Raw genomic sequence first — 24387 nt, 5'->3', positions numbered from 1 at the left:
AGTATAAAAGCACACTGCAACAGAGTATCAAAGGGACCACACTCCATTAACAGTCAAATACTGGCTTAGCAAGTAACTTAATCTCTTATGGCAGCTCTTCTGCATACAGTAATACTGTTTTAAACAGCTGTTTTAAACAGAACACAGGCAAAATCACTCTCAGATAAGAGTGAAGTAGTACTAGAATAAAGGGGGAAGATTTCAAAGACTTAACCTTGCTGCTAGCCCAAATGTGAGGCATTTCTTACATACTTCTTCTTGAACCAGACTTGTTGGGAGTGACAAGGCAATGCCTGAGGAACAACACAACACTCTCTTGCACTGACTCCACACCAAGCTGGGCTTGATCTACCATTCCCACTCTGCACTTTCTCCCAGTGTAATTCCACTGGCTGCCATGTGGATGTGGCAGTGCTGGTGAGGAATACAGCACCAGTGAGTCCCAAATACACTTCCAAGTGACACTGGTATGCCCTACAGCCACAGACATATCCTTGGCTCTAGCAGACCTAATGCAGTTTTACAGCAGGACAATGAACCTAAACCTGGACAGCTGAACTTAGCATGTTCTGAAACCAGTTCATTACCTTTTTGTACATATCATGGTAACAAAATGAGTAACTACAAAAAAGAGCAGGTCGCTAGCACCTTGAGATACAAATCCTGAGTGATTAATAACTAGGAGTTATTTCCCAGTCCCTATTTCTATTCCTGACTTTAATATGCAGCCAATCCTCTTGTGCTGCCCTCTGTGCACATTTGAACACAATGTAGTTTCACTGTAGTATACAAGGATTCAGAGTAAGTACTTTTATCACCCCTAAAGAAATATAAGCAATATGCAATCATTCAAGTCCACATATGCTCAGCCTAAAGTATGAGCTTTTAATTTGCTTTGTAATTTGATTTTAACTGTATCTAATAATGCCAGACTATGCTTTAGCAAACCAACTCATAATATGATTATTTCCAAGTATCTGTTTTAGCTCAGGGCATATTGTGCTAGGAAAAATTAATGATTAATCATAGGGGTTTTTTAATAAAGAAATTCACAGAAAGGCTAGGCAAACAAATATACAGAAATTTGTAGAAGCTACTGGGAATCTATACAGCATATTTCCAAATGTCAATAGAAACAGGATTATCTTTAGCGATGGAGCTGCTTTGTTTGCTCCCCTGAAATATTTATCACTCTATATTGCTGCAACAGGCAGCTTCTAAGATAAATCCTGCATTGAATGAGAGGTGGGTGATATGTTAGAATATATGCCATGGGTGTAGATATATCTGTGCAGTGTTAGACTTAGATACCACAGCTAGGTAACAATTGCATGGTATTGGCCTGCCTATTGATGACAGGCAAATGACAAATTTTTTGTCATGGTTGAAAATATTAAAGCACAACCATACTCGAGTCTATTCATATGTACCTTGCTTTCCTTCTCAGCAACTCCAGTTGTCTCCTTATCTCCTGCCTCGACATTCTCCTGTATAAAAAGGAAATATGATCATCACCTTACACATGCTGAAGCAATAGCTGCAGAGAAATTGGTATTAATCAAGCTAATAGAAGCATGACATGTATGGGATGCAATGAAATGAATGGCTAAATGGGCTAGTATATACTATCGAGCAGAAAGATACTGCCCCATATGATCTGAAATAGAAGTATTTGTGTGCTAAAACAAACCCTTTACATATGTTATCATCATCTCACTGTTAAGGACAACTTGAGTTTTACTACTAAACACACTACTAACAGCACCAGCTTTGAAGAATTGTTTAGTAAGGAACCTTGGAGTTTCCACCAAACTCAAATTTCTCCTACCGGGGACTCAAACTGTTTCCATTATCATCTGCTGCTGCTCCTGTAATTCACCAGGACCTCCGTGTAAACTTCATAAATTACTACTTCCACTCATGTTGGACTGCAGCTCATTTAAAGGGGCTGTTCAAAAGAAGTGGATCACAAAGTTTGGGGTTTTTTTTTGTTTTATTTTGTTAGGTTTTTGTTGTTGTTGTTGTTGGGTTTTTTGGTTTGTTTTTTTTTTTTTTCATACTCACCTTACTTTGGGTCCATATTCAGTGGTACATGCAGCAGATGCCCGACATAAAAAAATTAGACATCAGTGGTTTTCCAAATCTGACACCCATTTAGGAGTTCAAATGATTGAATGCACTGACCAGTAACAAGCTCCTCCCAAATAGTACTTGTTACTTGTTACCAGCAACAGGCCCTTTTCTACAAAAGGTCAACAGTCAAAACCACTAAAATTCAGGTTTGGTGTGGAATAGTTGGAAGGGCTTTTTTAGCTGTTCAGGTTTGACTCTCTGCAGACATGGCTATTTCTAAAGACACTCTAAGCAAAACCAAGCAAAGCAAAACCAAGTCAAAGCCCCGTTATGGAAATCAATTTTGCTAATAAATTCTGACACAGCTAGGTCAGATTTTTCTGCAGAGCTGTAAGGGTGAAGAGAAGTTATGCAAGCATACTTGGGGGCATGGTATATTGGAGAGTCTGCTTTGGCAGTCAGAAGCCAGGAAACCTCACATACTCGGGTTCCAGCTACCTGCCTTCACACACAACTGTCAGGTCAAAATTCCTTGAAGTTTCAGCTGAAATGGTTGCATATTTCTTTTTTTAAAAAAGAATGGTGAGTTACATGCAAACTTCATATCACTCCTTTTTCTACTCTAACCTAGCATTGCTTGCAGTCAGTCATAAGCCCCAAACATGCCCAGATGCCAGGACAGGGTAGCTGCTGACAGTAGTGCTGGCAAAGAAACCTCTTACAGCCTTATCCCTGTTAAAATTGCAGTGTTATATAACCTTTTTAAAATGATTAATTCCTTTTTTTCTTAAGTTGCCAAGCCTACGCTATATGGTCTTCAATTTTATAGTAAGTTTGAGGAGGCTGTAGAGGGTCTTAAATAGAAAAAAACAAATATCAGCAGCAAAATATAAATATTTCACACTCTAGTAATGTATGAATGCACAGAGCCACCCAGAGAAATATTTTTTTTCCTAGGGCAGAGCAAACTGTTGCCCATAAAAGTTGCTCAACTGCAAGTCAATACACAGATGACTTCCCTAATTGTACTATTAAAAAGTGCTGAATTTCTGCCAGAAGCTGTATTTACAATTTGCCTTCAGAAATTAGTATAATCTTGCACTTCAAAGTCAGGAACATGTTGGCCTTTTTCATTTTCTTAGTAATTCCCTTGCAATATTCTCTGGTAAGAATCCCATCAGCCCAGCTTTGGGTTTCTTTGCAGAATGATTTAATATATGCATATGCATATTTTTAAACAATAACTATTTTCTTATTAACTAAAACCACAAATTTGGTTGGAAAGGTGAAAGTAAGGAGAGCTTCTTTTATCTCCCGAAGACTGAACTTTCCTGAAGCTAATTTGACTATTGTGTACTAGTCAATTTAGTAGCATTTTGCTTTTCTGATTAGCTGGAAGTTGGGATTTTGTGGATAATGGAGTTTGAGAAGAAAGGCACAATAAACTGTATCACTTTTAGGGCATGAAACCCTAGTAAAAAGGATGACTGGAATAACATTAGGAAACTAAAACCCTGGTTCCAGAGAGAAAAATCTGCTTCTGGAGACTTCAACTATTCTACATCAGTTCTCCTCTGTAAAAGAGAGCCTAATATTTTTAATGGCCTTATGTTCCCACTTTTTAACCTGCACTTAGCTTCACGCTCAGAATCCAGGCACAGCTGACTGCTCTTCTGTATCTAACCATTGTATTGCTCTCCCAAACTACACATTCCACCATTTGGGCACCACCAATAGTACCCAAAGTGGGATTGAACTTTAATTAGATATGCTTGGTTGCAGGCTGTTCCCAGGCCTCTGCTGTACTCACTCTGTCTACAAAAAGCTTCATGTATGCTTATATACACTGAAAAGCACAGCATTTAGCTGAGCATCTGACTGCTTAAATGGGAGAACATTATAGTCCAGGCAGGCATCAGACCTGAAGCACTGAGAAGTTTTTCCAAACTACTAAGTGCAGTGGAAGTAGAAAAGATGATCTTCAAGCACTATGTCTCACATGCAGGAAAAGAAAAAGGGAAATGGCAACATTTCATAAGTATTCACTTTATTATTATGTCCTCATGACATCTTTGGTTGAATGTGAAAAAATGATGTGATGAGAGGGGCAGTATTATTTGAAAAAGAAAGAAGCCAGTGGTTAAGGCAATATATCCTTCAGACTATCCTTTGGATTTATAGCTGCCTTTGGGGATGCTTTAGAAACAGAAAAACAACTCTTTCTGTGTGGAGAATTCCATGCATAAGCTGTTTACCATGGTTAACTTTTCTTCTGTTGGCACACATGGTCATTCTGTCCCTTTAATTATCATTTCATCACCTTCCCAGAAAGGATCAAATGTTGAGGGCTACTAATAAAAACGTTATTTGTTTTATGGCACTGGAGATCTGAAGGACCAAGACAAAGATATGCAGAGATCCTAAGCAACAATTTTGATGAGCTCTTCTAATGAAGTTTTGCCAATCTTGATCGGGCAGACTATGAAACAGCAAGTAACTGAATCCAAAATGTCCAGACAGGCAAGTAGTACCCTATCCCCTGGACCATTCTATCCATAATTTAAATGAACACCCTACCAGAAAATTTACTGTGAAGTTCCTATAATGAAGGATCTATGCCATAAATTTTTTGGGTTAACCGGATATGACTGGAAACTTACCACAGAAAAACTCAACTGAGGACTGGCTGTCACTCAAAACTGGAAGCAGTTAAACTCAATAAAAGATTCCTAATTAACATTTTACAATTCTACTTTTAAAGAAAACTGTCACTCATAAAGCAAATGAATGTAGAAGTGCTGCTGGGAAATGACATGTTTTCATCTTTTGCAATTCAGTGTACTTTTCCTGATCTTTGAACATATTTGTCATTAATCCTAATCTTCAAAACCCTTCTTAGCAAAGAAAAGGTTCTTGGAAAACCCCCTCTGAAATAAAAGCCTTTCAGAAACGAATGCAGTCACTCCATTTCAGGCATTTTTAAAACCAACACTTTGGGTTTTTTTCCCAAATTAATAACGACAACATGATTTTGAACTAGCAACAAAACACCAAGAACAAACCTAATCAAAACTGTTTAACTTCTATTTAATGCCTATGCTCCTCCTCTTGGATTGCTCTTAAATTGTCTGTCTCTTGCATTGTTTATCTCTACCTCTCTTCCAATAGCTCTGCACTCCTGTGATTCAGCCAGAGCAGCTGACAACAGACCATGGACCCAGAACTCCTCAGGAGCAAAATGGATGAACTGAAAAGGTCATGCCAGCCAGCAAGCAAATGCACGATACTGCAGAGACTATTTAATTAGTGCTTAAGATGTGCAACAGGCTTCAGAGTATTGCTTTATCTTAGTGCAGGACAAAAATGTTTCCTTTTGCAAAAATGAGGAACTTATTTTACTTTTTTTTTTTTCAAAATAAAATCACTTTTCTGGCTTCATTAATATCTGTTCTTCCACATTATTCCCTGCCATGCACTCATGGGAAGAGAAGAGCTCCAGATCAATGACCAATTTTCCACTCCTTCTCTCTCCACCTTCCCTCCCACTTTCTTTATTCCAAACCATCACATTTACATGAGGCATTTTTGTCAACAGTCTGACAAAACAATGTGCCTTAGATAAGTAATTTAATTTTCTGCCTTCCTGTAGAGTTAACACTATGAACTGAAAACACATAGAAGGGGAGAGGCTGGTCTACACAAACCATGAAGCTTTCTTCATCTAGTTATGTTAGTAGAAGGGGATGATCCTGAAATAACTTCCTCCAGTGTGAACCATGGAACTAAGCAAAAGTGAATTAAAATATGAAACAAATACTCAAAATTCATGCAAGTGTAATCAGAACTAAACCTAAATGTAGTTCTGGGGAAGACTGTGACTGCTTCCCTCCATAGGTCAAATGCTGCTAGGCATCCCCAGAGAATGGGTAAGGTTGGACAGAGCCAGGTATTATCTGCCCTTTCCCCCAAAGTCCTGCAGAACAGCCCATCTAGTCCTGCCCAACTTTCCTCATGCAATAAATTATTTTTTCTTTGTTAGGAAGAGCTCAGCAGCTTGATATCTGATAATTAGACATCTATCCATGCTCTCTGCTGCCACATTTATAGGTGCATGTACAGATACTTCCACTTTCTTCAGCTAATTTGCATCTACATTAGCTTAATATTGATATCCATATGGCAGTGTATCAAATGCTTACTGAAAACCATGTAATTTTATGGTTATTTGGGTATCATCATCCCTGCTTAGCAGCAGAAGACACACAGGGTCTCCCCAAGTCCAAGTGCAGCTTAGCAAGCTTAAACCTTCTCATCTAAGAACATGTGTAACACCAAACTATGCTTGATAGACAAAGAGCACAGTTATGTATCTTCCACCAGCTTCTGTGGCAGAGAAACTGACACACAAAACAACCCCCTTTTTCCATCCAGTTTTTCAGTAGTAATCTTCATATTCTACCAGCAACTCAGCAGAGCCTCTGAACATGTTACTGTCTTCAGGAAAGCATGAAAAATGTCAGACTACAAAAACAAATGCAGTTTTCCTCCAGGGTTTCTTAGCCTGTGAGTATCATCCACCACCAAGACATTCTGACACTAGCCCGTGTAGGAGAGGAACTTCAGTTGGATAAAAAGAATATGCACTGAGATACCTGTATAAAAAGGGATGCTAGTTAGCAGAAAAACTCCATGCCTACTGTCTCAGACCACCTCTTAATTTACTTCATTTTAGTGATATTGGACGCCTTGCTTTGTTCCTCATGCAGAGCTGTAATTTTTTCTTCATCTCCTGAATTCTGACCTGTAAAAAGTCTCCCAGCTGGTGTTCAGTGTCCTCTCTTTGGCTCACAACTGGCTTCTAAAACTGTGAGCCTTGTAGACCTACTACAATAACTTTTTAATGGAATTTTCCTGCTCTAGTAAGGACCATACAAGATGTATATTAGCCTAGTGCTTGAAATGAAATGAGAAAATTGCTAATAACGTCATTTAAAAATGGTATCAATTCTTTCCCATTCTGAAGTTCATCTGGCATCAAACAACTTGTGAAACCACAACCACTCAGCCAAACTTGAATCTAAGATGCCCACTGTAAGACGAATGACATTTTAGGGCTTAAAGGGGCACAAGCTGGAGAGGCATGCTGTGACACAGTAGGCAGCAGAGAAACCAGCCATGGAGGATGACAGTGGAAAGGATGGCTGAAATGCAGCAAGCACATTCACCACAAAAAAAGGGGCTCCGATGAGGCCTGGGAGGTGGCATAGAGGACAGATCACTCACCACAGCCTGCTCTGCTGGCTCAGCAGGGATGGCCTCCTTTTCCACAACAGCAGCAGCAGCAGGGGTTTCCTCAACCTTAGGTTCCCCAGGTGGAGTTTCTTCAGCCTCAGTCTTTTGTTATTGGTTTTTAAGTAGATAGTGGAAAAATTGTTGAGGAGCATATGATGTTGGGGAGGAAGAGGGAGAAAGGGAACTGTGCCTGGCACAGTGTTGCTTCAGGCTCAGTCTTGCCAGGCTTTGTCCCCAGTAAAAGACAGCATGTAAAGGGCATTTTCATCATCAATGTTCTCTATGTAAAATGAGCCAGTCCTACATGCCTCCCTCATAAGGAAAGCTTCCTGAGTTACAGTGAGAGGTAATGGAAGTACAATTGGGAATGGGGGGAAAGCACCCAGTTTGCTCAAAAATGCTCCAGAAACTGCTGGCAAGGCCAGAAATTGAAAATGGCACCCATGTGTACCAACCCTGGTCTTCAAAACATGAGTTCTAAAAATTACCTCCTCCCTGGTTCTGTCAGTTCTCAGACAATATACCCTCCTCCAGTGAGGGTAAGAAGTAATGAGCAGAGAGTGAGACTCAAACAGTTTTTATACGCACAAACAATGAGTGATTGAATAGTAGCAATGAATTCTAGCAACCACCTCTGTTTTCTTATTAAAATGCATTCTCTCTTGAGCTCTTAATCACCTACAAGGCACTCATTTATCAACCCCTCATTGGGATTTCCACCCTTTTAAATTCTGGCCTCTGCTTGTTTTCCAACAAGAGGATCTATGAAATATCACCAGCCCTGTAACATGTTCAGTCTTGTGGCAAAATAGCTCACGGCAGAAGAGTGATCTCCAATAGAGACATTACTCTACAAATACATGCACCTAACAAGGGGAGAACTCCAAGCTGTGCTCAGCATATTTGATATATAAGATGGCTGACTCAACCAGATTATCATAACCCCAATAGATTAATTTTCTGTGAACAAATTGCTCAGCATAATATAAAGCTCAAAAGCAATTGCTTTGCAGTTGATAACAGGTTGCTGGCTAGAATCTGGTATCTCCTGTGAAGAAGAGACAGCTTCTATGAAATTCTTTAACATCTTAAAGATCTTCTCCTCCTGATATTTTTCAGGAAAAAACCAAACATAGCCTTTCAATTCTTTGCATATATTCCTTAAGCAGGCTGATTTTTAATGAGGGACAACATCTCTGTAATGACTTACAGAGAAGTCTGCTTATGCAAGATCTTCAGGATCTGGCACAGCATTAAGGAGCATTCACTCCTATATTATACAATACTGGGCAAAAATTTCTCTGTGTACTGCATTAATGACAGCTCTAGAGAATTCCATAAGAAGAAATAGGATTGAAATGAGAAACATAAAGTAGATTTATCCCACGTAATGTGTCTCCTGGCATTTAATGCTGGAAGATTCTTTCAGATTTAAAATCACAAGTAACATAAAGCAGACTACATTGATGTGCTTCAAGTCACTTGTTGAAGAGCATACTTCAGATGACTTACACTACAGCTATGAGTAAAAATACTCTCACAATATTAACCATACCGAGTACAAACACCACATTAAATAACATTAAATATCACCCTGCTGCTATTAAGTAACTACAGCACTCAGTCAGCAATGCTGTTATTCTCATGCTTTTTCCAGGCTAAGCAAAGACTGTAAGAGGAGTTAAGAAACTCTGGTACGACCACTTCCAAGAAGATTGTTCCCTCCTTAGAATTAGACTGTGCCCACCATTAATATGGTGGTGAGTTGATAAAATTACAGCAGTTTTGGAGATATGTAACAGCTATCATGTACTATCAGGTCTTTGCTGTACACTGGACCATAGTACTCATTCTAGTAATTTCTTAAATGCAATAAATGAACAAACTGTTTGACTACACCTTTATAAAATAAACATACCTTACAATGTTCTGGTTTTCTTTTCTTTTGCTCTGTGTTATCCTTGTGAAAGATTGTTTCAGTGAGTATGGATTTACAACTACAATGATTTCACCAGCTCTTCCATATGGAAGACTTGCATAAGGTGATGTAATTTAAAGGATAGAAGACAACAACAAAAAAAAGTGAAAATATCTTTGCAAAAATGAGAAATTGTACCCTTTTTGACAATTTAAAAGGAACTAAAAGCCACAACTTACCAAAGGTTCTTCCACATTCTCATTTGATTGCACTGTAAATGCAGATATATCCTAGACATAGAAATGAAAAACATATGAACATAGAAATGAAAAAATAATACAGAAATGAAAAAATAATGTGAAAATATTTGAGACAGCATATTTGCAGATGTCCATCAAAGACCTGATTTTTTAATGGTTTATTCAGGTAAAATCACTAAGTACATTTACATAGAATAAGATGGCAAATAAACGGAACTAAAATTATATTTATATTTATTTATATTATCTGAGTACTATTAATTTTAAAAACATTATTTTTTCAGTTATAGATTCAATGTTTCTAAACCAACATTTTTCACCTCACTAAAGATAGCGAATACTTGGATTCACACCCTTCATTAAATACACATGATTCACAAGGACTTCATTTAAGGTGCAATGCACTTCTAAGTTGTGGAACTCTGAATCCTTTTTGTAGACTACACATTGCTGTGCCTGCAGAGTATGCCATCTGTAAGGTACTTTCCTCTTGATCATGGGCTTTTACTTGAATAATAACTATAGCAATTACAAATACAAAATTTTACCTGTACTAAGTAGAAAAATGGAGGTGTTTCCCAACATCTTGCTCACTCAGAACCAATTAATTTGCAAAAAATTGCTGGGCCAATTATTTTCCTACCACAGAGGAGAGAGAAAATACGTATTTTCTCCAGATAAATATTTTGCCTTAATTATCAGATCCTTGTACTTTGCCCTTCCATCTGGATCCATTACTACACCAAATGTCCTGGAACAGAATGGTTAATCATAGGATTTCTCCTATCATGTCCTACCATCCTCCTATCATAGGGATTCTCCTAATCATCTCATTTCCATCCTTGTATAAGCTGAGCCTTTTTGGGTACTATTAAAATTTGGTGTAGAGGGTGTGCTGTGGTTGAGTCAGTCTCTAAGAGAATGCTGGAAAATAATGAGGCCCTAGGTAGTCCCCATGAAATTTGGGATCTTAATACAGCCCTGGAATCTGAAAGCATAAGCACTGTGTGTTGATGTGTTGTATCTCTGTGATGCATACCACAGACTCACCATCACCACTACAGCAGATAAACAACTTAGGTTAAACTTTGAGAGCAAAATGTATCTTAAGTTAAAATGAAGAAAAAAATTAAAACTTACTACATATTTACACACTGTTACTGAAAAATAGGTTACTGAAAGTTACTGAAAATAGGTGAAACTGAAAATGTGCTTTACAGGATTTTGGGATTGTGATAAAAATAATCCACAAAAGAGCACAATAAAACAGCTAGACTAGCAATTTTGGGAGAAAATAGCTGTCCCACTAAGGTAGTCAGGTTTTTTGCTTTAGACTTAGTCAGGCCAAGAGTCCTATTAGAAGGCTATTATAATCTTTCTAGCAACATCTAAGAATTTCTGACAACAGACAAGGTCTGGATTTGAGACACTATGATGTTTCAATGCAGCTTGTCTGTAGAACAGATTTCCTGAATTTATATAGCCAGTTCTAGTGCCTTCCTAATAGCACAGAAAAAAAAATTATCTCAAAACCTGTTTATTTCTTACCTGTGCAAATCCATTAAATGCTATGGTGGATGCCTAAGTAGAAGTGAAGATCAGAACAAATTATCATTTGTTTACTAAATCTGATCATGAGTTAAAACATTTTTATTTGCAAAATAAAAATGCAAGGCCAGACATAAAAAAAAAAAAAAAAAAAGGAACAAAAAAGAAAAAATAGAGAAAAAAATAAAATTAAGGGTAAGGCAGCAAGAAATTTTTATAACAGTGGTATTTGATAACAGACATCACAGGCTTAAAGAAAATGAGAAAAAGAAGAGTACCTTAAATATTTTTAAAAAACAATAATTAAAAAAAAAAGGCCAGGTGCAAGATCTACAGATAAAACACAAAAGCTGCCAGACAAAATGTGTCTTCACAGTTCAATGCTTCATTCACCATTTTGAAATGAGTTTTTGTCAGCCTGCTTGAAGGGCTGAAGGGCACCACACCATGAAGAGTTGCATGGCAATTTTTCAAAAAAAGAATAGCATGGACTTAGGAAGGGCAGTAGGAAACACACAAATGGAATGTTTTAAAACAACAAGCATATGCATGGCCTAAGGAACTCTTTGTCTAGACTATGCTACAGACTGGGGTAGGTACCTCTTCTTTATCAGTCTCAATTTCCTGGTACAACAATCCATATCTCCGGTTAGCAATTTCATCTTCAGATAAATCTGAGTTGTTGGTATCATTGTCTTTAGGACTACTTGAACTCTCGGTGCTAGCATTTCTGGAATTTCCCATTTGAAACAGAGACAAGGGTCTAGCTATCTCCTTGCTCGGTCCAGGATTGCTCATGCTTGCCTGCTCCCCAGGCAAACCTTGCTTTACTAGTGTCTCCTGAATTATGTGGCCTGTGCTTGCACCTACTTCCCCCCAGCTGTTATCAGTAGCTCCTAGGTCTTCTGTGGACCATTTATTACTAATGCCTAACCAAACATTTTCCATATTACCTTCCTCTGAGTTTTGATCCTTGGGGAAAAAGGGCCAATTATCCAGTCCATTGGCTTGGCTATCTGACAGACTAGAAAAACCCCAGGAATCATTAGTAACTGTTGGATCCCAGTTTGCCAGCCAGGGCTCTGTTTCCAAGGCTTCAGGGACACCACTGCTGATCACTTCAGTGACTGCTGTTGCTGTCCTACTTGTCACTTGGTCATCTGCATTATCTAGGCAAGGATTATCACAGCTTGTGCTAGCAGCATCAGCTGCCTTGGGCAGCAATGCCCACTGTTTTTCAGCAGCAGCTTGACCTTTAGTACCAGTACTACCATTTGGGAGGTGGCTGATGCTGTTATCTTCAGTTCCTTTACCAGACTCTTCAGCACTGAATAATTCAGCATCACATAGATCACTTCCAGTATCTGGAGGGTACTTGCCTGTGTGGTCTAGGTCAACATGTGCCCTCATGTTTATAGGGTCCATGGATGTACTCTGTCCAGTACCACTGTCAGTTTGATCTAAGGCCTCCTCTAATGTATTTCCATGGTCCTCATCCCAGATACCAAGGACTCTCTCAGGTTCAGAGCCAGTGCTTTCTATAGTCTTACAATTGTACGCCCCTATTTTGCCCCCACTTTCCAGCCCTGTCTTCAATGATGGCATTTCTCTATCCATCTCCTCAATGACATTGGCCTGTTTGAATTCTTCTTCTGTAGAGTCTTCTAGGTTAGCATCACTAGCTCTCCCAGTATCCCTATAATTATCTTCAAACTCATGTAAATTTTCTACCTCTCTGCTGACCAAAATTTCAAGATCTGATTTTGTTAAACTGTTATGAAATTCTGCCTCACTGTTTCCTTTGGTTTCACAACCTTGCTCTTCCAGTTCCTCTGTACCTTCTACCTCCTTGTAGTTAGCTCCAGTCTCTACCTTTTCACTTGGCTTGACACCTGCCCACTCTTCTTCCTCACGCTCTTCCTCTGCTTTTTGCATATCACAGGGGAGTGGTTCATCCAACAAGCTATCAGTTCTCAGGATGGGTGCCTCAAAACTGGTTACATTCTCTAAAGGCTGATTGGTCACCACATCTTTCCACACGATACTTTTGGCATCCAACTGGTCCTCTAGTGAAGTCCTCTGGTTTTCACTTACAGAAGCTGGCCCTGGTGCAGCATCCTCCTGCTCACCTACTGCAGGCCAAACATTAAGAGGCAGAGCACCTGTGGATTCGCTTGAGGTCGGCTCTGCCCTGGGGAAAAGCAAAGAACTGCCTGCAGTAATTTCCTGGCTGACACTGGGTGTGCTAACATCTAGGCCCCAGCTGAGTGAACCTAGATCAGTTTGAGATCTGTTAGTATCTTCTGATGACCCACTGTTTGGGGTTTCCTCCATGATCAGGTTACACAGGGAAAGACTTTTTGAAGAATCAGGCTTTAAGCAGGCAGAAAAGCAAAGAAAAAACACAAGATGAAAAAGATAAAGGCGGACTTGATGAGAAAACACAACATTTATATTTTACAAGAGCAATTTTAACCTAAATGAAGTGACTACATTAAGCAATTTTAGGAAAACCTATGTGATTTGCAATCTGAAGGCAAAAAATGCAAAAGAGCAGCACTGATACAAAAAACCAGAAAACTATGTATTACACCACAGTGATTAAAGAAGTCTCTAGAGTGGTTGTGATTTTGGGGGGTGGTTTGCTTACCGGCTGCACCAATTCGCTGCTTGTCTGTATAGAACGAAGTCATACACATAAAACACAGAAAAGAAGAAATAATTTACTTTGATACAGTAGCAGTTCATTAATTAGCAGTTCTCTAACCAGCTGCAGTTACCAAATCAGAGTGGGGAAGGAGTGGTGGGTCCTTTCCCACTACTCCACCCAAGACTACTTCCAAGCCTGTGAATTTCAAACCTCTGAATTACATTATAAAAAAAGTTCTTAATGTATGTTGAATATTGATCACCTCTTGCTTTCCCTTGTGAGTCACTGACATTTTTATTTCAGATGTTTAGCTATGAAGCACACTGGCATTTTTAAAAAATAGAGCAAAGATTAAAAAAATGATAATACAGAATAAATACATAACATTAAAAAGCTATAAAAAAAACTGTGCAAGAAGAAGACATTAATAAAGCTATCCAATCTAAGTTTAGAGCAATACATTCTCAACATTACTGGGTTATTTCATGTGGTCCAGATATTTGCAGCCTTGAAATTTTGGCTAGCCTACATACATGACTGTTTTTATCGAGCTTTATTTAACCACACCCAATATAAGGACATATGCATTTAATGTACATCACACATGGAATGTGAAAAAAAACTGTCCTGTGAATCTGAATACATGACAAGCATTCACAGATTTCTGTGCTGGCTGAAGCTACAAAAGGTCAAACATGAACATACCAGCCTCCATGTCAAGTCAACCCAGCTAACTCCATTACATAGAGTCAAAAGAAAGCTCACAAAAATGGGTTGTTTTCTTCCGGCGGATCATTTAATGTGATTTGACACCAAGAGGAAGAAGGAAGGATTCATGCAGTTTCCTATAGCAGCGGTTTCTTTTGTGAGTACCTCCTGTTCACTGTATTGCCCACAAAGACAAGCTAAATTCTGTCTTAACTCCTAGTTTTGAGAAAATGGTTGTCTGTTGGGTTAATGGACACCTTCAGGTATTTCAAACAACTGACTTATATCCATAATTACCTTCTAATAGCTGTATTTTGGGCATATTAAAAGCAACACACTTAGCTGTAGTGATTGTGAATCTTTTAGCCTAGATTTCTGACATCATTTAGGTTTTGTAGGCTAAGCAACAGAGATTATTTTTTATTGTTGTTAGTTTTAAAAGATACTCAGTGGCTTCATATACTTGAAAGAGTTTTTTCATGGTCTGTGAATTCTTTATCTTGGCTTTTGGTAAAAGATTTGTAAATCTGAATTTAAGTTACAAAATCAGAGGCACAGAAATACTATTATGTATGTCAGGCTTACCGTCCATAGATCCCATGGCAATGTCTGGAAAAAGTAGTGAAAAAAAGAGCTGGTCAGAAAAATACCATTCCTGTACTGTATGTCCAACATGCTACATAACAATGCTTGTTAAATGAGAAGAGAGAACTTATTTATAAGCATGCTTATATTACATACTTATTTTATATATTAGCACATGTCCAAGTGTGTGTGTGTCTGTATGTATCTGCATAATACTTCTGGTTACAAAAGATGGGAAGTATGCAATGCATTGTGGTATTTCCCACTTCAAAGTAGTTGTTGCTTTTCAGCAAACTCACATTGCTGTGTGCATGAGTAATGGCCAGGTTTGGAACTGGGGACTGAGTGACTTTCAATAGGTGTATGAGCCTCTGCAAGGTGTCAGCTTTAAAGACCTTACAAAGTTGGGGTTTTCTAGCCAGTTAAAAATGACACAGCTATCCACTGAGAATAAGTGGGCTTCCTCACAACACTGACACTAGAAAGGGAAATGGCAATACTATTTGTGAAAGGAAATAAGAAAGTTGACCAATATTTTCTTTTTCTTGTCCAGTCTGTTAATTAATGCTAGTGACCTCTCAACAGAAGAGCTAAACAGACAAATGAAAGAAAAGCAGCAGACTTCATGCCAAATATTTATAGCCCACCACATGAGACGGAACCCTCCTGGTTTGTATCAAAAGAGAAGAGAACCAGACACGTTTATAAAGGTCCCTTCTAATGAAGCCATAGAAACAGAAAACCAATTGAAGGAATTGAACAAGACCAGGGCTCACCTACTGTGGTTGGATCACCCTGGCAGAGCAGTGGAGGGAGGTAACTAACTAACTAATTAAATAAACAACAAATAAGCCATGCCAGGCCTTCCAAGGCATCATCCACAGATGGCCACTCCTGTCTTCACACTTCTACCTCAGCTGTTTGCTGAATGGAAAATATCCATGACTGAAGCAAAAACTATACACATATGGAAATACCATTTAAAGCTCTCTTTTTAATCTTCCTGCAAGCACAGGGCTCTGCAGCCAGAGGTTTCATTCTCTCTATACAACATAAGAATGACCCTGTCAACTCCAGTGAGAACAAGACCCAGACTGCAGGCTGTCTTCCCTTCTAAAATCATAGTGTTCTGACTCATCCACAGCTCTTGTAGATGTGGGCCATTCTTTCTCATATGCCTTTGTTCTGCAGAAAGGTGAAAGGAGTGAGTAAAGGTGCCCAGTGAATTCTTCCTATGCCCCTAGATAAAAAGTTACATAGTAACTTTTTAAACACAAACTTTCTACACAAAATTATACTCTGTATTTCATAATATAGTTGAATATAAAATAAGTGTTTTTCACGAAAGTAATAAACTTTTCTACAATCTGTACAATATGATGTCAGAACAAATACGTTCTGTCATAAAATCTTCTGTTTAATGATCCCACTGCTCTAATCAGCATTATTATAAAACAAGCTGAAAGCGTAATTAGTGAAGTCACACTTAGTCTTATCTGTCACTGAATCTGTCTTTTCTGTCAGCTGAATGCTATGGAATGTAATTTGCCTTCCCCTTCCTTTTCTCTGTTTAGAGAGAGAAAAAACATAACAAGTAAAATGCACAAAGCTTCTGCTAGAATGGAACAATTCTCGTAGCAAATCTCAATGAAAAAATTCAGCTAATGTTCAGAGTGTTGACAGTGCATCCTTTTTCTGACAGCACACATCTTGTCAGAGATCACTCCAGATCTCATTACATAACTAGGGCTTCCCACTAAGAAATTAATTAACTGAGGTAGAGATCATCAGAGAATCAGGACATCTCAGCCTTAAAGCTTTTTGTCTTCTCACTCCTTTCCCAGTCCTGCATTTCTGAACAGCTGATAAGTCTTCTCATGTCTCACAGAACAAGCCAGATTAATGATAAGTCTTGCTAACAGGGCATTAACATTGCTTCTTTTTGTACAAAACAGGGATACAGACACGCTGGCCATGAGATCTTCCGTACTCTGCTACGTGCCCTCTGGGTAGTGAGGATGAATTCTAGATTTTAAAATAGCATGTCCTGTAGGATAAGCCAATGAATATCAGCAACTTAATATATTAGCTTTTTAAAAAATTTTTTTTAGTTTTCACTTTTTTTTTTTCATATTGCTGCAAAAAACCACCATTACAAATATTACTATTGAATGTAGACTTTCAATAACACAACATTCTACAAGAAAACACCCTATTCCATAATCTAATTTTCCCTGAGGTCAGGTCTAAAGTAGATTAATAGCAAAACCACTCAGATCATACCACTGCTTGATACAGAAACTCCATCACAGTAAAGCAACTGCATGCTGACTCCATGAGACTTAGGTCCTCTAAGGCACCTTTCCAGATATGAAGAATCAAAGTCAGGTCAGAAAAGTTGTCAGAAAAACAAGCACTGGAGAATAATAATGTTTACACTAACTAATAATGATGGATGCTAAAGTCAAGGCCAAGGTACCAGAAACCATTCTCAGCAGCAGACATCTCATTTTACCCCCTAACAATTTCCTCTTCTTCCAGTACATCATCAAGTACGTGGTTATTGATGGGGAAGACAGAAGGCTGACTTGTGCTTCTCAGGAAGACAAAGTTTTTCAGATATTTCTTATTAATATATGAGGCAAACATTTTTTACCAAACACACTATATTGCATTCATATGCTTTGACTATGTCAAGGCAAAGAGATACCTGAGACATGGGTGAATGACTAATTCCTGTTGACACAGCTTCTGGTTTGAAGGGGTCGAAGTCCAAATCCAGTAACGATTCCTCTTTCTTAGCTTCAGGTACTTCATTCTTTTAAAAGAGAAATATAATTTCTGAAAAATTTATCTTTTAAATGCTGCCCTGGGCAGTAAAATATCAAAATGATCAAGAAAAGAAACAAAACACCCCACAGATTTACTAGCTGTGGCGCACACCAGAAGAGGAGGAAGCTCTGAAGATTTTCCTGGGCTTTAGTGTAAGTTTTATGAGATTCACTCTTATTCACTCTTATGATGGAACTAGATGATCTTTAGGTTTCTTTCCACCAAAACCATTTTATGATTCTACAATATGCTCATATTAAATCAGATTACATGGTAGAGTGTTTTTGATTTGCAATTAATAAATTAGCCAAGGCCTCTGAGGTCACTATAAAGATATATACACATATACATGTTCAATGGGTCTTTTCTGCTATAAATTAACCTGAAAAAACTATTAGTGTGTTTCAACATAAAATTCTAATTAGTGGGAAACTATAGCTGAGATTTAATTATCATTAATTGTTAATATTCTAGGCAAGCATCTTGGTCTTGCTAACAAGGCTAGTACTGCCAACTGCTAGTTGTTCAGTTAAACAGTAAGAGAGCTTGTACAAATGGGCAAGTCTACTGCAATATGGCATGCATAAACCCAGCAAAACTAGGAGATATCAATAATAATAATGATGATGACAATAAGAGTGAAATAAATGAGCAAAGACTTTCTGTTATTAAAACATTTAAGAGTATAAACATTCCAAATTACTGTTACTATTGGTAAACAGATGTTCAAAGTTAGGTAATTAATGGCTTCCATTATGCTACAAAACACCTTAACTCTCTGTGTCACCTGCAAACATGGTCAAAAGAGCTCCTCAGCTCTCATGTTAGGAATGATAGAGTGACCTAGAACTCTTCAGTCTGTATGATGTGCTAGAGGTGATGTGAGAAGGGGTGATGTCTACCAGTGTGAGAGGCACAGGGGTTTGGCTACTCCCTGATTCTTCAGGGAGGCAGGAAAAAAGCTGGCAGCACAGTTGAGGGAGGCAAATGTAAAATAAAGAAGTGGTGCTGCTCCATGTGGCACAGGGTCCAGCTGGGGACCTCCTTGGCTTCAGGTAGTGTTAATGTGAAAAATGTACACATGCTGAAAGAGTGAATAAATTTGTGGCAAAGTAGTCTGCTGAGGCTTACTAAATTGGTAGGAATCATGTTGAGGAAGCCCCAGAGCAGCAAAAGAATGGAGGCTAAGAGACTCTAGTAGAAGAGGGTGTCAGGAGTACCACCATTGTTTGCCTTGATTTATCTTCTTTCTTTGGCCTTCTGGCATAACTGGTGATGACAGATAACTGGTCTGATACAATGAAGCCAGTGTCTCACACTTTAAAAAGTCAAACCCACCACTCCTACCAGTAACCAACACTATGCTCATTTATTTAGATTTTATCACATATGCTCTTGAGGCACTAATACTCATATAGTCATACAACTTGATGAAACAACAGCATTTACTGGCATATAATCAGAATTGGATGGAGACATAGAAGATGTCTCCTTTCACCAAGGTTTGAGGATGAAGTTGCTACCTTTGAGGACTGAATCAAATTAACAGGAGTATTACTTAAGGCCATAGACCAGATAAAGTATTGGAAGTCACAGGGCACTGATCACTGATACCAAAAGTTACCCATGCCCCTCAGACCAAAATGAAGAGAACCCTCATCTTAACTTTAGAGACAAAGTCCCAAATAAACATACACGGTACCTAAGAGACCACATTGCCAGGAGATGCAGGAGGAACAGGAACCTCAGGATATCCCTCAATAAGGGACAAAGCTATGACAGGAAGGTCTGCCAAATATCCTGTATTTATTCCACCACAGCATTATGAAGCATGATTAAATTAAACATTTGAAAGAGGCAGCTGTGGCAGAAGCAAGGCTGTACCTCTCAGAGGCATGTACAAGGAACGAAGAAGGCACAAGAAACCTTCAAGGACTACCAAAACTGTTACCCTCTCTCTGCACACAGTCTGTACAAGCCTTAAAATAGCCTTAGCAGTTATGGACCATTCACTTTAGAGCTGTTAGGCACACTCAGACACATTATGAATCTGTAGGGGGCACATAAAGGCCTATAATGTCCAAGTTAGTAAATGGACAGTAGGGAGAAAGATGATGTGAAGAATAGGAGAAATAAAGCAAGGAACACACATTTCTGAATGATCCTTCCATCTGGTCACCCAGATATTTAATGTTCTCATCTTCTTCTTTTACTAGGCAGTAATTAAGTCCATTTTTGACAAGGAAAATAACCTGGATGTGTAAGACACTGTTGAATCAGTGCACAAATATTCAACAGCATCAAGCAGAGCTGTCTTTCACCATCTTGGACTAATGAAGTGAATGCATCAGTACTGCTTAGTAAAGAAGGAGGAACAACAACAATTACAGGATATTTGTGTTTCAAGAAACAAAAGTTTGGCCTGTTTGTAATCTTTTCCAAAACATTGCACTAAAGCAGCAAAGCTCTACTTATCAGTCTGTTGGTTTTGTGCCTCTGCAGGAGCAGTGTCAGGGACACCAGTGGTGGTCCCTTGGGAAGTCCTGTACCATTGGCAGGCTCTGCAGGCCTAATAGCTTTCTCCATACTGCTCAAGAAGGGATCTGGTAGTATAGGAGGAGCCCTAAACATCAAGAGGAATAAGTCCATATTTCCTGTGGATTTCATGCTATATATTTTCCTTAACTGGTTCACATACATAAGGATAGAAAATCTATACATCACATTATTTGGGTATGTCCACATATACTCAGAGATCTCAAATATAGTGAAGATGCTTTAGTGCTTTTAGTGATGCAGGTGAGTTTTGTGGAGGCAAAAGTACAGATGATTGATGAGAAGGTGGCCAGGGAATAGCTTAGGATACTCCCTAGTCATTGACTATGGAGGAGGGAAGGACATAAATCACTCACTAAAGGGAGATCTATTTTCCTGGAGAGATGAGGAAAAGATTTCAGTTCTCAGAAGCATGCCCGCTTTTATTATGCCATTCCATTTTTTTGTCAATCTCTCACAGAAAGTTTATAAGGATTCTGGAAATGTGATTTACACTAATTTACACTGTCATCTCCTAATGGAAAAGCAAACTAGTTTCATTTCTGCTTCCCTGGATGGCCTGACATATGCATGTTAGTTAGATACAGTATTTAATGCAAGGGGCCTTATCTAGCACAGGTTACACCAACTCTTACCAGTGATTTCAAGGCTCATGCTCCTATGATAATTAATTCCTATGAAATCAGGGTACAGTGATGCAAAAGACCTGCCATCTCCCTTCAGAAAGAGTACCAGCAGCTGCATTCTGGGAGTAGCCTTTAATTCTTTAATTCCATGGAGACTTAACTATAAATAAGTCCTTTCCAAATAGATCTCTATATAGAGCAATGCCTGTTTCTCCCTACCACAAGAAAATAAAGCATCACATGTTCAAATTGTACAAAATACATTGTTCATTGCTGTGCCTTTGTTCTCTTGTGCTGTCAAATGAGTTAGAAGAAACCAATGATTCAAATGAAAACAGACATTCCTAAACATTCTGCATAAGCTTCAGATCTACATACTTCTCTCCAATCTATCAGATGCAGGATGAGATTTCAGAGTTGCAGTTACCATGAAAGAATGAGTCCACTATTGAAAAAAAAAACGGTAATCACTCTAACTATGTAAAAGCTGAATAGGTGAATACAAAATTTATGGACTTATTTTGCACAATTCCGGCTTTTCTGTTTATTATATGCAACTTAAAAAATATCATAATAATATACGATAAAATGAATTTTGAACCCCTCTCTGCTGTGCAGCTAATGTTTCTATGAGCAAAGCCAAATGAATGCATCATCTAGCTGAAACAGTCTTTTATCTGTAAAAACCAGGAAGTTTCATTTTTTAAAAAATCACTCAACAGAAAGACAGAATACTTTTAATGAAGTATTTATGTAAAGTTCCACTTGAGATGCTTAGCATAAAAAAAGCATCTTAGATCAACTCTCAGCTAGTAATGCAACCTGGATGCATTTAAATCTCAAACATGACTGTATCACAGTATTTTCAGTCAGACCTCTCAGGAAATTGCTCTTTTTTTCAGTAAGTTGGCAGTGTTAGCCCTTTTGAGTGATTATGTGTGACCTATTCAAAGGCAAAACACCATATGTGTAACTCTTATGATAACAGAAAGTGGTAATTGTGCCTCTGCCTTGTACTTTTGCCCTCATCCTCCTTCCCCATGAAGATCAGCCCCCAGGGCACTATCTTGGAGCACTTAGGGTGATTACATGGGTGGACCTCTACACAAATCATTGAAGCTTACCTGTGATGGGGTTGTCACATTGATTTCTGGGACAAAGTTGTCGTCAAATAAGTTAATGATGTTCTCCTGTTGCAACTCCTTTGTGGGTGTGAGTTTAGGCAGTGGTGGGACCGGTGGACCTTTCCTCAGCTAGGCAGACAGCAAAAATGTCACAGACTAGTTCAGGGATAAAAGAAAATCTTTAAGCTAGACCTAAACAAATTTTCTTAGATTTTTACTTCGGCTGTTTCATCCTAAATAAGCCATAGGAATAAGCCATGTATTGAATGGAACTGTTTAGATGTTCACAACCAAGTACTGGAAATAAACATTATGGGAAGAGCAAAACAACCCTATGTTTCAAAGTCATTAAAACTCAAGGTTTCAGATTTGATATAAAAGCAATTCTTGGTTATTTTTTCTTCTGCTGCCACAGGCACACAGCACAAGACAGCTCTTCTATGCAGGCCATAGCTGGAAGGGTGATACTGCACAGAAACAATGCCTCTGCAGCTATTTGGCTTCTTGAGTTCATTTGTGTTTAGCTCTGGGATTTTGTCACTGCCCACCTGTTGCTAGCCTTAGAGTGTACTTAATGCTAAGACCATATCATCTCTGGGACCTATAGCACTTCAAAGGTGCCTAGTTCACTACATTCCTCCTGCTCTCCAGAGATTCATGTAACTATGACAATCTAATTGCTTGGAATAATACCAAATAATATTGGATAATTTTTAAATCTATCAAAAACCCAAGAAAATAAATCCTCAAAAAAAAAAAAAAAAAATCCTCAGGTGATATAGTGATACAACACCATTGACACCAGTGAGGCTGAGTCCTACCAGGTGAATACTCAGGCAGTGAGTTGTCACATTTTGGGAAACCAGAGAAAATAAACATGCTCACTAGACACAAAATTAATTTTCTTCTGATGTGCAGACAGCATAGAAACAGCAATCAGCACAGAAGCTATCCCAATTCCAAATCAACACATCATATACAACTCATGCTACAGATGGAACTGATGAATGAAACCAATTCTTATTTTACCAATACTAGTGAGAACAGAAGTTACTCCATTGATTACAACAGTGTCAAACTTCCCAATCAGTGTTTAAAACAACCAATAAGACTTCAATTATCAGTAATTAGCAGAGCAGTATTTCAGCTAGCTTTATTTTTCATTGTTTTACAGATTGGCCAGATGAGTGATACTCACTGGCTAATTTTTCCCAAGGTAAACCCAAATTTGAAGATGAATGAAGAGCAGAAATATATAATGTACAAAAATTCACAAGGAGGTTTTAGAAATAGGGAAATAGGCTTTTCAAACTGTCATTTCTGGTATATGGGACGTTAGAGACAACACAACTTTTTAAGAAGCGTTTTGCTTTGTCATTGCAAATCCTACCAATTCACCAAGCACCTAACATTTTCTTCATTCCCCTAATAAAAAAAAAAAAAAAAATTTATATTCATGTTGTGACACAGGGATGAACAACTGATTAACAGAACAGATTGCAACAGAACCAGTAGCATCCCTGCCACTACTCAGTCTAGACCACAGCCTAGATGAAAAATCCACCACGTACATCATCTCAGCTATCTTTCACTGCACAACAGGTCAGGTCCCTCTGCCAGGTATCTCCTTACCTGTGTAGGCGACTTCGGTCGGGCTGGTGCTGGAGATGCTGGTGCCAGCATATGATTGGGACTAGCAGTAGGGCTAGGTAGGGGAGAGACCTCCTCTGGTGGTGACGGTGTTTTTGCAAAGCGGAGTGGACCTGAATCACTAGACAGAAGCAAAGGGATGACAAGAACATATATATCTTGCTGACTTATTACCTTGAAAATCGGATGCAACAGTTGAACTGCATCCCTGATGTAATGTCAGTGACCACAAAAGAGAGTGCACACTGGAGATGAATGAAGCCATTATATAGTGACTAAAATTGCAATTAAAGACAATTAAAATTCAATGTCAAAGGAAGTTTTAGTTTTGAATGATCTTGATTTTTGGAACATTTGTTTACCTGATCATTATAATTTGAAGAAAACAAGAGTACCCGCATTTTTTCAGATTCTGTACTTGAAATACCACTTCACTTATAAATTTATAACCATTATAAAATGTGAAATGGATTTACTGTCTTCATTTCACATGCTTCTCGGAACAGAACACTTTGAAGATAAAAAAACCCACAGGAAGGCATAACAATGAATACTGCAAATAATT

At 38.4% G+C, this 24387-nt stretch overlaps 1 protein-coding gene across 1 annotated transcript in view; it reads right to left on the bottom strand.

Annotated features, from left to right (window-relative positions):
* Positions 1-1430: 1430 nt before the first annotated feature.
* Positions 1431-24387, bottom strand: part of AMPH (amphiphysin) — a gene marked incomplete at its 3' end in the record, with an annotated part of 115366 nt that continues 92409 nt past the window's right edge. Inside the window, exons 10-17 of the mRNA XM_041464241.1 lie at positions 23805-23943; positions 22173-22301; positions 17745-17852; positions 15035-15058; positions 13742-13765; positions 11092-11124; positions 9523-9573; positions 1431-1487 (exon numbers count right to left, since the gene is read on the bottom strand). Coding sequence (XP_041320175.1) covers positions 1431-1487; positions 9523-9573; positions 11092-11124; positions 13742-13765; positions 15035-15058; positions 17745-17852; positions 22173-22301; positions 23805-23943 — 565 coding nt within the window. The remainder of the gene's footprint in view (positions 1488-9522; positions 9574-11091; positions 11125-13741; positions 13766-15034; positions 15059-17744; positions 17853-22172; positions 22302-23804; positions 23944-24387) is intronic.

This window comes from Pyrgilauda ruficollis, unplaced genomic scaffold, assembly GCF_017590135.1.
Source record: "Pyrgilauda ruficollis isolate IOZ18807 unplaced genomic scaffold, ASM1759013v1 scaffold176, whole genome shotgun sequence".
Lineage (NCBI taxonomy): Eukaryota > Metazoa > Chordata > Aves > Passeriformes > Passeridae > Pyrgilauda > Pyrgilauda ruficollis.
Note: the sequence above shows the minus strand (reverse complement) of the source record. Positions and strands in the feature narration are given on the sequence as shown.